The sequence below is a fragment of the Solea senegalensis genome, linkage group LG20, assembly GCF_019176455.1.
Source record: "Solea senegalensis isolate Sse05_10M linkage group LG20, IFAPA_SoseM_1, whole genome shotgun sequence".
Taxonomy (NCBI): Eukaryota; Metazoa; Chordata; class Actinopteri; order Pleuronectiformes; family Soleidae; genus Solea; species Solea senegalensis.
This window is the reverse complement of record NC_058039.1, coordinates 19991620-20005067: the sequence shown is the minus strand read 5'-3', so window position 1 is coordinate 20005067 and position 13448 is coordinate 19991620. Positions and strand designations below refer to the sequence as shown.

Below are 13448 nucleotides of genomic sequence, written 5' to 3'. Positions count from 1 at the left end.
ATTTCACGCTGCAACCTTTTGTGCCCACAGCAGGAAGTAAAGTTTCAAAGAGTCCTTGCAATACATGTTTTTACACACTAGGTGGCACCAGTCAACAATAATCCAAACACAACTGGAGTTCAAGTCCAGATTTAAAATGATTTATTTTAAACACAAACATTTCAGGATCAGGTCACTGCTGCATCTGGAAACAAAGGAAACAGGATTAAATCACAGGGGAGAGAAGTGAGCAAACACTCACCTGTCCTATAAACACTCACCTGTCCTGCTCTGACGTTCATCCACCGGCTGGGCTCATGAAGACCCTGCTGTGGGTCGTACGACGCCGTCTTCTGTGAAGGGTTCGCGTGGCGCTGCTGTGGAGCTGGTTTCTGGTCGACTGGTTCTCTCAGACGCCTGATGGCGAAGCCCCCGAAGCGCTCGGGGATGCTGAGAGTCTTGGTTGGAGCGAAGCGCTGAGATCCAGGATTAGATCCAAGATGAGATCCAGGCTGGCCTGCGTTTGTGTTCCACAGCGAGCTCACACCAGCCTCGTTCTGCTGAGACGTGTACCTGGGGTTGTTAAACCTCTGGTTTGTTTTCACCTGCATGCTCCTCGGTGCAAACACAGCACTTGACTCCACGTTAGAAGCAGACTTGCTCGGGTAAGTGTTGGCAGGCCCGGCGGGCGAGAGCAGAGCGTGTTTGGAGGTCAGTCTCTGAGCAGGAGCCGTGGCTGAGGTTCTCATTTGCACCGAGTTTGGAACGTAAGAGTTTGACCTGAACAAAGTGGCCTTCTGCGCAGGTGGGTGAGGAGAGGCGGAGCGTCCTTGAGAGGAGAAGGCCGGAGTGTTGGCAGGAGAGCTGCGAGGCCTCTGTGCTGCAGACTGCTGCGAGGACGAGGTCAAGTAGTTTCTCTCCCGAGAAGACGCCGAGCTGCTCGGCAGATACTGACCAGTGCGACGGGTTCCCTGCTCCGCCGGCCAACTCCTCGGCCTGATCGCCGTGTAGCTTTTCTTGGTCGGATACTTGGACACAGAGTTTCCACTCGCTATCAAAGTAGAGAGGCCAAACCTGGACTTCTGTGGTGTTTCTGCGGTCTGAGCATTAACGTTGTTGGACACAGACGTTGGCCAGTTGGGCTTTGACACTTTAGCCTGCACAAACCGGACTGATGAGTAGCCACTGCCGCTCTGAGCTGGCTGTGAAAAGCCCTGATTATTATGTTGTTTATTATTATGATTATTATTATAACTGCTACCAACTACAGGCTCTGGGTTAAAGCTGCTGGAGGCCTGTCTGAATTTATTCTGGGGATAACTGCCACCAAGTCTGGTTTCACCACCGTCGCGTTGTGAGAAGCCAACATATGTGTTGCCGTTTCGTCTCTGGGAGCCGTGAGCTGCAAAACAAAGACGCACAGCCAGAAGTCAGTTTAAATTCATCGTGTAGTGCATGTTTCAGAGCTTTCAAACATGACCAGCAGACCTGAGATTATTTAAGACTCCAGTTTGAACACACTAGCCTGCTAGCACTTCTCATTAGCTACCAGTTGTTGTGACCCTCTCATCATTTCCTGTAACAGACCAGCAGGGGGACATGGGGGCGGAGTTTGTTCTGTCAGGACTCAGTACCAACAAACAGGTGGGGAGTGTTTTTATAGGACGGACCATGAACTTCTTATTACAGCACCTACGTGTGGTTCCCGTCACTGGAGGCTAACAGGTCTTTCGTGGACTCAAATGTTAGCATAGTAGCTTTGCTCTTAGCATGTTAGCACAGTTTAGAGATGAGGTGAGTGTACTTGTGTGAATGCTTTATTCACCTTCTGTGGCCCATGAACAGCAAACATGCTCTGCTTGAACTAAAATCAGCAACATCCTGCACAGAGAAGTTCACACATCACACATCAACTCAACACTTAAATAATAATAATACTACAACAACAACAACAACAACAACTGTACCCCAAATGAATCCCACGAGCCATGTCTCTCTGAGCCGGAGTCTGCAGTGGATTCAACGCACCAGCCGCCCTACTACCCTGATGCTGTGTGTGTGTGTGTGTGTGCAGCAGAGAAGCAGCTTTATTTGCAGCCTGAGTCCAATCACTGCTTAATGAGGTGATTGTGTGCAGGTGTGTGTGTGTGTGTGTCACACTCTGACTCTCTGAAGTCTCGACTCTTCTGTGTTTAACATTATTAATACACATTGTGTGTGTGTATGTGTAGGTCAGGTGGAAGCAACTGTGACAGTTGTTTTTATTGTCACATTAATGTGAGTCGACAGACTCCAAGAAGTTGTTTCATGATCCAGGGTTAAAGTGTTTAACACTACGGAACTATGGGAGAGTGTGAGGCCATGTGTAAGAAAAGAGTTTTTGAAAGAAGGTATATAAAAAAAAAACCCACAGCATGAATTCTGAGAAAAAAGCAGAATAAAAGTATGAATTCTGAAATTAAAGTAGAATAAAAGTCTGAATTCTGAAATTAAAGTAGAATAAAAATCTGAATTCTGAGATTAAAGTAGAGTACAAGTCTGAATTCTGAGATTAAAATGGAATACAAATCTGAATTCTGAGATTAAAGTGGAATAAGAATCAGAATTCTGAGATTAAAGTAGAATAAAAGTCAGAATTCTGAGATTAAAGTAGAATAAACGTCTGAATTCTGAGGTAAAAGTAGAATAAAAATCTGAATTCTGAGATTAAAGTCTGAATTCTGAGATTAAAGTAGAATAAAAGTCTGAATTCTGAGGTTAAAGTAGAATAAAAATCAGAATTCTGAGATTAAAGTAGAATAAAAATCAGAATTCTGAGATTAAAGTAGAATAAAAGTCAGAATTCCCAGATTAAAACAGAATAAAACCAGATTTGATTAAAAGTAGAATAAAAGTCAGAATTCTGAGATTAAAGTAGAATAAAAGTCAGAATTCTGAGATTAAAGTAGAATAAAAATCAGAATTCTGAGATTAAAGTAGAATAAAAGTCAGAATTCCCAGATTAAAACAGAATAAAAACCAGAATTCTGAGATTAAAGTAGAATAAAAGTCAGAATTCTGAGATTAAAGTAGAATAAAAGTCAGAATTCTGAGATTAAAGTAGAATAAAAGTCAGAATTCTGAGGTTGAAGAATACATTTTCTGAGACGACAGACGATCCATTGTTATCGCTGTTTTTACATCACACTGCTGCACACAGGAAGTGATTAGTTTTTTATGACGTGGCAGGCAGCAAAGTTTCAATAATAAAAACAGTCATTCAGAAGTTTGATGAGATAAATGCTTCTAACCCACGTAAACACAACTGCTGTAAATGCTGCTACACAAATCACTAGAAGTTACGCACTGCATATTTAGCCCAGGTATTTATAATAAGAATGACTTGAATGAGTTTGTGAGGACAGTGTCATTAATTGAATTATTTACCGTTGTGTGTTGGCTGCCATGATATTGTATATTTTAGCCTCCAGGTCAGGCGTCTGCAACCTTTAGTTTGTTCCCTCTCCACCCAAATACAATGATTCACCTGGAGCTGCAAAAACCCAATTCACTCATAAAATGAACATGTAAAGGTTACATACACGTTATGTTAGAGAATGATAGTTTGTTTACGACATTTGAGAATTTATACACAACCTTTAATAAAGTGGAGGAAATAAAACACAGAATCATGTACAGTAGACCTCGTTCCTCTATTCTATTATCACTTTATGACATGGAATCATTTACAAAATGTGTTGCTGAGTCAAAGTTATGATTCATTTTAAACCGGAGTAAAGACATTTGTGCAGAAGTGACAAAAAATACAAGGTTTTTCTTTGATTTTTTTTTAAGTGACCTTTGCACTGTGACATATTTCACACATTTTTGAGCAGTTTTTTTGCTCAGGTGTGTTTATATAGATGGTGAAAATGAAAAGAGAAGCGGATTTTAACATAGTAATGGAGAGACGCAGCTTAAATACTGTTCTCAGAGTTAAATGACATTTTTATCATTGATAAGAATGAACATACACTTGAATCAGCAGCTACCTGTTTTATTTTTGTGACAGATTTGCTCATATTATAAACGTTGATAATCCGTAATGGGAAGAATTCAGAAAGCAGGAGGTGTCCTTCTTCTCTTCCTCCTCCTCCTCCTCCTCCTCCTCTGTGCCGCTTCCTTTGACAGGAAATTGTGTCTTTGATCTAAGCCACCACACTCATCTGGTCATCGCATGTGCTACGGCGTGCAGAGAGGGACATTTGACACTGGAATGTCCATCGTTTAAGAAAGAGAGCGAAAACGTGATTTGATTAAATCTGTGATTGAAAAGAAGAAGAAGAAGTGATGATGCACACACACAACTCAGGATGGTGTGGCAGGATGACAGTCGTCGTGCTTCCTACTGGCAGATTATTAACTCGCACAGTCTGGTATGAAGATTCATAATCTGCCAGACGACCAGGGGAGTGTGTGTGTGTGTGTGTGTGTGTGTGTGTGTCACCTGCACAGACGGTGTAAAGGGTCGTTCTCCTGCGGGACGTCTCCCACACAAGGTCACAGGAAGCTGATGATATTACAGTAATACAGTATACTGTACATTGTGTGCAATAAGAAGTTGTGAGAACACGGATGTTGATGTTTGTTTACATCATGTGTACTGTGTGTCATATGAGTCATTGACAGCAGGGGGCGTACTGTATATACTGTAAGAGGACGTTGAGTGTAGGTGTTTGTGACAAGAGTATCAGGGTCATCTGTGGCAGGAACATAAATCTCCTGAGACATGATGAAGTGGTGATACCTCATGTTGTTTGAGACAGGGCCCATATAACAGGTAAATGAATGAATGATGAGTAAAGGTGATGAATGAATGAATGATTAGAACATGTAAATGTTGAGTACAGGTGAAAGAATTGTCATTCCCATATGGTCTAGCGGTTAGGATTCCTGGTTTTCACCCAGCTGGCCCGGGTTCGACTCCCGGTATGGGAACTTTGTTTTGGGCAGCCTGTGGCCAAGTGGAAAGGGGATTTTTAAGGGCATTTGTGAACAATAAGTCTCCAAAATCATCCTTTTTTTGTTTTTATGTCTTTTATGTTCCAGCTGAAGTGAACGCAGAATAATCCTTTAGAATCTCTGATCCTGGAATTCTTATCAAACATTATATAATAATGATATATTACAGAAATATAATCACGTGCTGCTGTGACAGAACGTCTTTGTCCAACATGAGCCCGACTGAAGAGGAGCGAGATGATCTGCAGCCAGAGACAGACAGACAGGCAGATGGGAGTCTTCTTCCCGGAAGACCCTTTGGCCTCCAAACTGTTGGTCCTCCTCCTGACCAATGAGGTTCCTCTGGTCCCTGTCGGGCGTGTGGGGGCCTCCTCCTGCTCTGGCATCTGTTCCTGTATTTTTACTTATGAAGAAGAAGAAGAATGAGCTTAAATCTCCTCCGGAAAAGGCAAAGGTCAAACTACCTGCGGAGAGTTAACACTCCACAGCATTCCAGGTCACCAGCAGAGTCTGCGCTCGCTCGCGGAGGTGAAGTTAAAGGGCCGTTTCAGCTGTTTCAGCTCATTCCACAGAACATGGAAACTATGGTTTAAAAACAACAACCGCGTCCACGTATATTTAGTGACACTCGGTGTGGACGTCTGTCCACACCGAGTGTCACTAAATATACGTGGACGAGGTTTAGGTGAAGACGCCGTTTCAGGACCTGAAACTGTACTTTTTGAAAACGCCTATAGTGCCCTTGAGCAACGCATGGGTCCGGACACTATGCCAATTCATGTTTTTGTCAGAATGGCCGCAAAGCCAAGGATATTACAATAATAATGATAATACTACTACTAATAATAATAATAATCTGAAGGAAAACACTAAAAAGGATTTCTGTAAGTTTCTTGGCTTAATTCTTAGAATTAGTTCTCGAGTAAACATGCAGCTGCTTCCATCACTTATAGACAGAGGCGATAAGAATATGGAATATAGAGTCACAGTTCAAAGTTCAAAGTTCACTTGGCTCGTTTTTATGAACAAAAAGAAAAGGAAAAACTTCTCTTTTCGTGACTTTTGCACAAATATCGCTACTATTATAAACCCATTTTGTAAAGTCTGAACATGTGACCTACTAACACTCACACACACGCGGCATAGACCTGTGCCGCGTGAGCACTGAGGGTGAAAAAGTGTGCGACATTTTGATCATGTTGAATGTTTAATATCAGGTTGTTTGGCTCGTGTAGTTTTAATAATGTCGTCATAATAAACATCAGGTAGTATATAAAATCACTGATGAGGCGTCTTTATACAGCCTCCAGCCTGAATATCGTATTTGTCTCTGCACTCAGATGATGACGTGAGGCGGGAGTTGTGAGTGTCACGGCCGTTCATTATCAACCAGGAGCCTTATATTAGCCTTATATTCCTCAGAGAAAGTCAGTCATGATTCCTGTGGATAATCAATGGCAAGAGCCTTGATTACATCTGTTTCACTCCTGGAACAATTCATCTTTATACTGCACTCACCCTCGAGAATCATTTCCTGCGTGGAACGAGAGAGAGAGAGAGACAGAGAGACAGAGGGAAATATGTGTCTCCCTGACCTCACCCTCCTATAAACAACCACAGCAACAACAACACCAAACTTCTGACAAGCCACATGGATCCACACTCTGATTCATGGCAGGCCGGGGGATCGCCGAGGCCACAACAAGGCTTTCAGGACGCTGGGCTCAGAGCGTGGAGGCCCAGACCAGGGAACAGGACTTTTCTTCTTTCTGCTGCTGCTGCTGCTGCTGATGATGATGATGATGATGCTGCTGCTGCTTTTACAGTTGTTGTCAATGCAGAGATGAATGAAGGAGACCATGGTCACGAGGACTTCAGAGGACGAGCATTGTTGTGGTGGTTTTGTTTTACATGAGGAGACGGGACTCTTTGTGTGTGTGTGTGTGTGTGTGTGTGTGTGTGTGTGTGTGTGTGTGTGTGTGAGAGAGAGCATTTGTTTCTGGTTTGCTGCAGGTCAACACACACACACACACACACACACACACCAAGAGGTTTTTGTTTAAGTTGTGTGTCCATGGTGACGTGTGGACGCGTTCATGTTGTTAGTTGTGCAGACTCACAGATATAAATCAGATATAAATCAGATCTGTTTGTAAACGTGAGTTCTGTTTAAAGTCTGAACTGGATTTTAACGTCTTCGCTGCAGTAGAAAGTCTTTCGTGTGAACTTCCTGTGGCGCCAGCGCGCGTGTGCGTGCGTGTGTGTGTGTGTAACCGTTGACAGACGAAAAACACTTGTGATCGAACGTCTTCGCTCTTTTCCGAGTTAAAGGTTACATTTGTGTGTCACGCTGTAACATTTGTGACTGAGCTAACAATAATAAGAGAGGGGATCTCCACTGCGACCAGCTGCTCCTTCAGTGCGGGGAGTCGGTTCTGTTTGAACGTCGTGAATGAAAACATTCATTTGTCTCAGTTTTCTGCACTCAGTGAAATGTGAGGTCACCACTGAGTTTGCTGCGTGTACAGTTTGGTGCTTTTATTGTGTAACATCAAACACTCCAGAGTCAGAGTTGGAAAGTTCACGTCCAGACGTCTTGAATTGTCTGCAGTTTGTCTTGAAACGTGACAAAGTGCGTAAACGTCACTCCAGAGTGAGCTCATGTGAGAACACACGTGTGTGCAGATGTTCTGCTGCATGTGAACAGGAAATACTGGATAATATTCAGATCCATGCAACCTTCTGGATATTTTCTGTGTTGGGGGGAAAAAGGTCTTCCCCTGTCCTTCTACAAGACCATCTTGAGGACCCAGGTCTTCAAGAGCGTCCTCTGTCCTGTAGCACTTACCTCACACTTTACACTTCCCCTCCTCTGCTGCACTGTTCCCATAATCAGTAAGTCACTCACTCACTCACTCACTCGGGCGCCAATTCTCATCCATCCATCTTCTACTGCTTTATCCTCCACGTGAGGGTCGCTGGTGCCAATCCCAGCTGACATAGTGCAAAAGGCAGGGGTCACACCCTGTACAGGTCGCCAGTCCATCACAGGGACACATAGTACGGTCAATTTAGAGGATCAATTTAACTAATCCCAGGAAGAACATGCAAACTCCATGCAGAAAGGACTGACCAGGTCATGAACCATGGTCTTCTGGTTGCAAAGGCAAGAGTGCTGACCACTACACCCACCGTGTGGCCCGGCCCCAATGACTTTGAGAGCAAAGAGCAAAGAGTTGTCGACCTGCGACTTTAGTTTAACACAGATTATCACACACAGCAGAAAAAATGTTAATAATGTAATATGTTTAATCCCACTACATAATCACACTCAGATGAAGGCGAGCTGTTACTGTTAATAAGAGAAATTGAATCCATGTAGAATGTAAGTGGATCTTTTTATGAAAGAGATAAATGAGGCAGAAGTTGCTCTGAATTACATTGATCAAGAGAGCAGCAGAACAATGGGCAGAGACCCCACAGGAAACACTTCTGTGGTCTCGTTACCACCTTTGCTGCCCGAGCTCGTTGGACATGATGTATAGGTACAGACATATATCTATATACAGCTATATATAGCTGTGTGTGTGTGTGTGTGTGTGTGTGGGAGCTGGGCGAACAAATGAATTGATCTCATGAATAAGTTCTTTGTTAAAAGAAGGAGAGAGAGGAGTACAGCAGACTTTGTTTCACCGTCTTTTGCTTTGAAACAAAAAAAAGTTGCATTAATGCATTAGAATAGAATAATAAATACAAATTAGAATAAAACCAGAGAATAAACCTGATGGCCTGATGCAGTCACAGACATCCGTGAGTTTCAGAGGAATGGGAAAGCCTTCAAACGCTGATTCATTTGGCGGAATAATCCTGAGAATTATAATAATTCCTTCAGTTTCAATAGCACTCGGACCCTAATAAACAACTGCAACGATAAATACACGATAAATAAATGCTTCTACCAGGTGAAGTGTTCAGTATTTAGTGTCATGTTCCCTTACACTGGTTTAAATCTCACGTTACATATACGACATAAGTCGCATGGCTTTAACTAGCTCATATACTGCATATACGACCAACTTTCAATCCCACTGAATTAAGTCTAATTATTTCTCTCACTTAATTAGAATAAAACCAGAGAATAAACTGAAATCTGTTTGCAATATTAAATAAAACCAGGACTGACTCACGGTCATGATAGGGCCCTCGCCCCACGCAGCTCGCCATTTTCACGTCAACTTTGTCGGAGCGCTGAGGCCACGCCTTTTGTCGCGGAGAAAATCCTCTGACAAATTTGAATCATTAACTTGTCGAGAACACATGGACCGAGTTTGGCGCGCTAGCTCAAACGTGCTCGGACGATTTTGTTTAAATGCCTAGATGGGTGGGCGGAGCTTGTGGAAGTACATTAGAAATTTGTTTGGAATCTTGAGAGCAACGAGTTTACCAAGTTTGGTTCAAATCAAAACTATGTGCAACTTAGACACGATAGTAAGCCCGACAAACTCCGAATTTCAAGAGTTTTTGTGCACAATAAGATCGGAGAAGAATAATAATCTCAACAATAGGTTCCTGGGACCTAATAATGAGAATAATTCCTTCCACACGTTGTGCACTCGGACATTAATAAACAACTGCAATGATAAACACACGACAAAGAAGTGCCATATCTCCATATTTCATTGTTTGTCTCACTTTACACATACGACATAAGTTGTTTGAGTTTAACTTAGCTTATATATTTATACAAGAACAACTTTCAATCACATCGTTCCCTTCAAAACGCCAACAGTCACTGAATTTAAAGAACATAAAATCATCCAAAAAAAGGACAAACAATAATCTTGTGCCTGGTGTGTGTGGTGACAAAGCTGCAGATCAGGTCATGTCATAGCAGAGGAGGAGGCGGGGGTGAGGATGGGGTGAGGAGGGGGGAGGTAAATGCCACAGTGTCTCTGTTGTGGTCTCACTCTTTTTTTTCAAACATGTTCAATTCCTCACAGATGTGGCGTTGACTTTTAAGGCATATTCACTATCACGGCCATTAAATCCATGTAATGACGCCAAGATGTTTCCCTGAGAGGAGGAGGAGGAGGACGAGGAGGAGGAGGAGGAAGAAACCACATGTCGTGCAGAACAACAGCGACGTGAACGACGTTGTTAAAGCTGCAGAGGAAACGAGTGAGAACTCCAAGTTTGAAACTTGAATCAGAACATGATCGTGTTTTTAACAAGCCTCTGTTGTGTAGAGTTAGTAATGGAGACCGTGTGTGTGTGTGTGTGTGTGTGTGTGTGTAGCTTTCAAACACACAGGCTCATAAAAAGCAGAGATCCTAATCCACACTTTAATGAGAGAAAGCGGACGTACTGACGTGCGCGCGTGTGAAATATTAAGAACGATGAGACTTTCTTTGAACAGTCGCTGCTTCAGAGAACTTTGTCATCATGAGTGAATCCTATTATGTTGACGGGGTATAATGGTTGGCTCTGTGAGAGCGATGAGCATCACAAGGCAGCGACGGGGCAAACAAAGCGCACTTGAGCTCGTGTCTGTGCAGTCTGAGCTGCGGCAGCAATTGTTTTCTCCTCAGCGAGTAAATCGCCGGTTTAATGTGGTTGTGCAGCTCAGAGAGAGACGACGATACCTCACACAGTCCAAACATTAGGATTACACATACACTTACAACACTTTTATTACGTCTTTCTTTGCACATGCAGGACAACAACAGGCGCTTTCTTAAACAATGACAATGTTTAACCAGGATCTTTTCACTGAGCTCACAAAACACACATTTGTAAAGACACAGAGGGCAGATTAAACCCAGATTAAAACCATCTTCCCTGCGTATTTGGCTCTTTAACCGACGCTGAATGAAACAATGTCGCTGGTGTTTCTGAATCATCTGTATCTTATCAATGAGGAAAAAAAATAAGATCCTTTTAAACAGAAAAACGTGGAGAGCCACATTTGTGTGCTTCAAAGGGCCTGCAGAGCGGCTGTTGTCTTACAGGAGGGAGGGGAGGGGAGGGGAGGTGAGGGGGGAGGCAGAGAGGGCTGAGCAGCCTCGGCCTCATGGTTCTCATCATTTTGACAATAAAACTCAAGGAGTTGAAACAAAGCAATGTTTCATGATGGAAAAAAAGACGAGGGGGCTATGGGAGATTTCCGCTGCTCTGTGCTCAGTTGTCCCCTCCACCTCACCCTCCTCACCCTCCTCACCCTCCCTGCTCAATCCAAAGAAAAGCCATGTTTTCGTAGAGTCAGGATCCAAAACGTGTGTGTGTGTGTGTGTGTGAGTCCAGGTCAGATCCATAAATTGATCAGTAAATAAAAACCCCGGAGACTTTTTGAGGCACTTGCTGTTTCTGCGTGAACACGAGCAGGAGCATGCAGAGGGAAACACGGACGCTGTTACATTCTCATTTTTCAGTGCATGCGTTCATTCAACAAGGCCGTTTTCTATGGAGTTACATTCATGTCCACGTTTCCACACAAAAATATGGATTTAATCATTCACAAATATTGTGTTTTATTGTTTGAAAAAACACTTTGTTTTTTGTGTAGGCGGGGCTTAGGGCGCTGCCTGCTGATTGGCTACTGAGTTTTGTCTGGAACTTGTTCCCTGTTATAAATATCGAACGTTTATAATCTGACAAACGTTCGATAGTCACAATCATTTTGACAGACATTAAAGGGGAGCGAGTTCCAGACTGACAACGACTCCAAAACTCAGTAGCCAATCAGCAGGCAGTCCTAAGCCCCGCCCACAAACACATAGCAAACAATAAAACCCCATATTTTTGTTGAGTCTTGAAAATATGGACACAACTCTAACTCCACAGTATTAACACAACACTATTTATATATTTACACACATTTGTAACATATTTAAATGTTGATAAATGCATCGGAGAAAAAGAGTCTTAGAAAACGTAAACAAGCGACTGTCCTCTCACGCGTCGACGCCCGCTGAGACCTGCGACACCCGCGGGTCCGAGTCGATCTCGATGCGGTAGTGGTAGCCCTCCCACACCTCCCTGCACGCGTCCCGCAGGTCGTACACGCGTTTCTTGATGCCCTTCCGGTTCAGATAAAGTACAAAGAGGAAGATGAGGCCGATGAAGCCCAGGACGATGCCCAGGAAGACGTACGACGTCTGCAGGGCCAGGTCCGCCCCTGCGTCCCTCTGGTGGCAGCCCAGAGTCAGCGTGCCCACAGCGAGCATGGACGTGTTCCTCATGCTCAGTGGGAAGGAGCACACGAGGCCGTCGGCGTTTCTGATACGTCCCTGCGACCTGTTGAGCCACGCGGCAAAAGGTTCAATCCCACACGTGCACGTGAAAGGGTTTTCCCCCAGCAGGAGCGTCGCTGTGGGCAGGGAGTCCAGCTCCAGCAGGCCCTCCTCTGGCACCGTCCTGAGGGCGTTGAGCGTGAGGTCCAGTTCCTCCAGGCGATCCAGACCCAAGAAGGTGGCGTTGTGGATGGCGACCAGGGAGTTGTTGGAGAGCTGGAGCCTCCGCAGGCTGCTCAGGTGGGAGAAGATGCGCGAGGGCAGGAAGATGAGGTTGTTGTGAGAGAGGTCCAGAACCTTCAGCGTCGCCAGGGAGCTCCAGCGGAAGGACGTGGCCAGGTCCATCACCGACGAGTGGTTGTAAAGGGCTCGGCTGAGGTTGAGCTCCTGCAGGGACTCGTTCTGGACGGTGAAGGCCTCGGGGTGAATGATGGCCAGCTGGTTGTTGCTCAGGTCCAGAGAGCGGAGGCTGCGGAGTCCGGCAAACGTGTGAGATTCCACCTCTGAGATCCTACATGAGAGGACGTCCAAGACAAGGTTGGAGGCAATGAAAGAACTTTCCAAACTTTAACTCTAACTTACATTAATACTTTGACTGGGATTAAACAGACCTTCAAGTCCTTAAAGCATCATCGCCTCATGATCACTTTTATGATCTTACCTGTTATTGCTCAGAGACAAGTTGGTCACATTCTCCAGTTCTCTGAAACTCTCCGGACCGATGCGGCGGATCTGGTTCCCAGTGACGAACAGATTCCGGGTGTACCCGGGGATCCCGGTCGGAATTGTCCGCAGGTCTTTGGAGACGCACTTCACGGTGTGCGCCGCCTCGGAACACTCGCAGCGCGCGGGACACGGAGACGGCGAAGATGAGGACGAGGACGCGCGGACGCCGCAGCAGCAGAGGAGCGCGAGGAGAAGAGCGCGCGGCGCCAGACGATCCAGCATGTTGGAGAAGAAGTCCGAGACCAGGAGCAGCAGCAGCGAGGAAGATCCGGGGATCTGACGGGGAGAGACGATCAGCTCCTCCAGGACCTCACCTCCTCCTCCACCACCATCATCATCATCATCATCATCAACTGCTGCTGCTGCTGCTGTCCCGGCTGGGAATGCGCATCAACTTCGCATGTGTGCAGAGAGAAGTGTGTCCGGGAAGTTGAAGCAGGCTCTGATTTCCAT

The 13448-nt window shown here is 44.8% G+C and overlaps 2 protein-coding genes and 1 non-coding gene across 3 annotated transcripts; 1 reads left to right on the top strand and 2 right to left on the bottom strand.

Moving 5' to 3' along the window:
- Window positions 1-118: 118 nt before the first annotated feature.
- LOC122786749 lies at window positions 119-2040 on the bottom strand. The gene is made up of 4 exons (XM_044053215.1): window positions 1947-2040; window positions 1805-1860; window positions 261-1381; window positions 119-184 (listed from the first exon to the last, which is right to left on the bottom strand). Exons 1-4 carry the CDS (start codon window positions 1967-1969, stop codon window positions 173-175), a joined length of 1212 nt encoding a protein of 403 aa, XP_043909150.1. The 5' UTR covers window positions 1970-2040; the 3' UTR covers window positions 119-172.
- A 2844-nt stretch (window positions 2041-4884) lies between these two features.
- On the top strand, window positions 4885-4956 carry trnae-uuc. Its single transcript has one exon. It is a non-coding gene; the product is annotated as a tRNA-Glu (tRNA).
- Window positions 4957-10652: 5696 nt separating this feature from the next.
- tpbga (trophoblast glycoprotein a) lies at window positions 10653-13448 on the bottom strand. The gene is made up of 2 exons (XM_044052115.1): window positions 12931-13448; window positions 10653-12780 (listed from the first exon to the last, which is right to left on the bottom strand). Exons 1-2 carry the CDS (start codon window positions 13215-13217, stop codon window positions 11931-11933), a joined length of 1137 nt encoding a protein of 378 aa, XP_043908050.1. The 5' UTR covers window positions 13218-13448; the 3' UTR covers window positions 10653-11930.

Coding starts and splice junctions, on each gene's coding strand:
- LOC122786749 (XM_044053215.1), bottom strand. CDS start 1,969: ATGGCTCGTGGGATTCATTTGGG. Junction 1,861..1,946: donor GCTCGTGGGATTCATTTGGG/GTACAGTTGTTG, acceptor TTCTCTGTGCAG/GATGTTGCTGATTTTAGTTC. Junction 1,382..1,804: donor CTGTTCATGGGCCACAGAAG/GTGAATAAAGCA, acceptor TTTGTTTTGCAG/CTCACGGCTCCCAGAGACGA.
- tpbga (XM_044052115.1), bottom strand. CDS start 13,217: ATGCTGGATCGTCTGGCGCCGCGCGCTCTTCTCCTCGCGCTCCTCTGC. Junction 12,781..12,930: donor TTGTCTCTGAGCAATAACAG/GTAAGATCATAA, acceptor CCTCTCATGTAG/GATCTCAGAGGTGGAATCTC.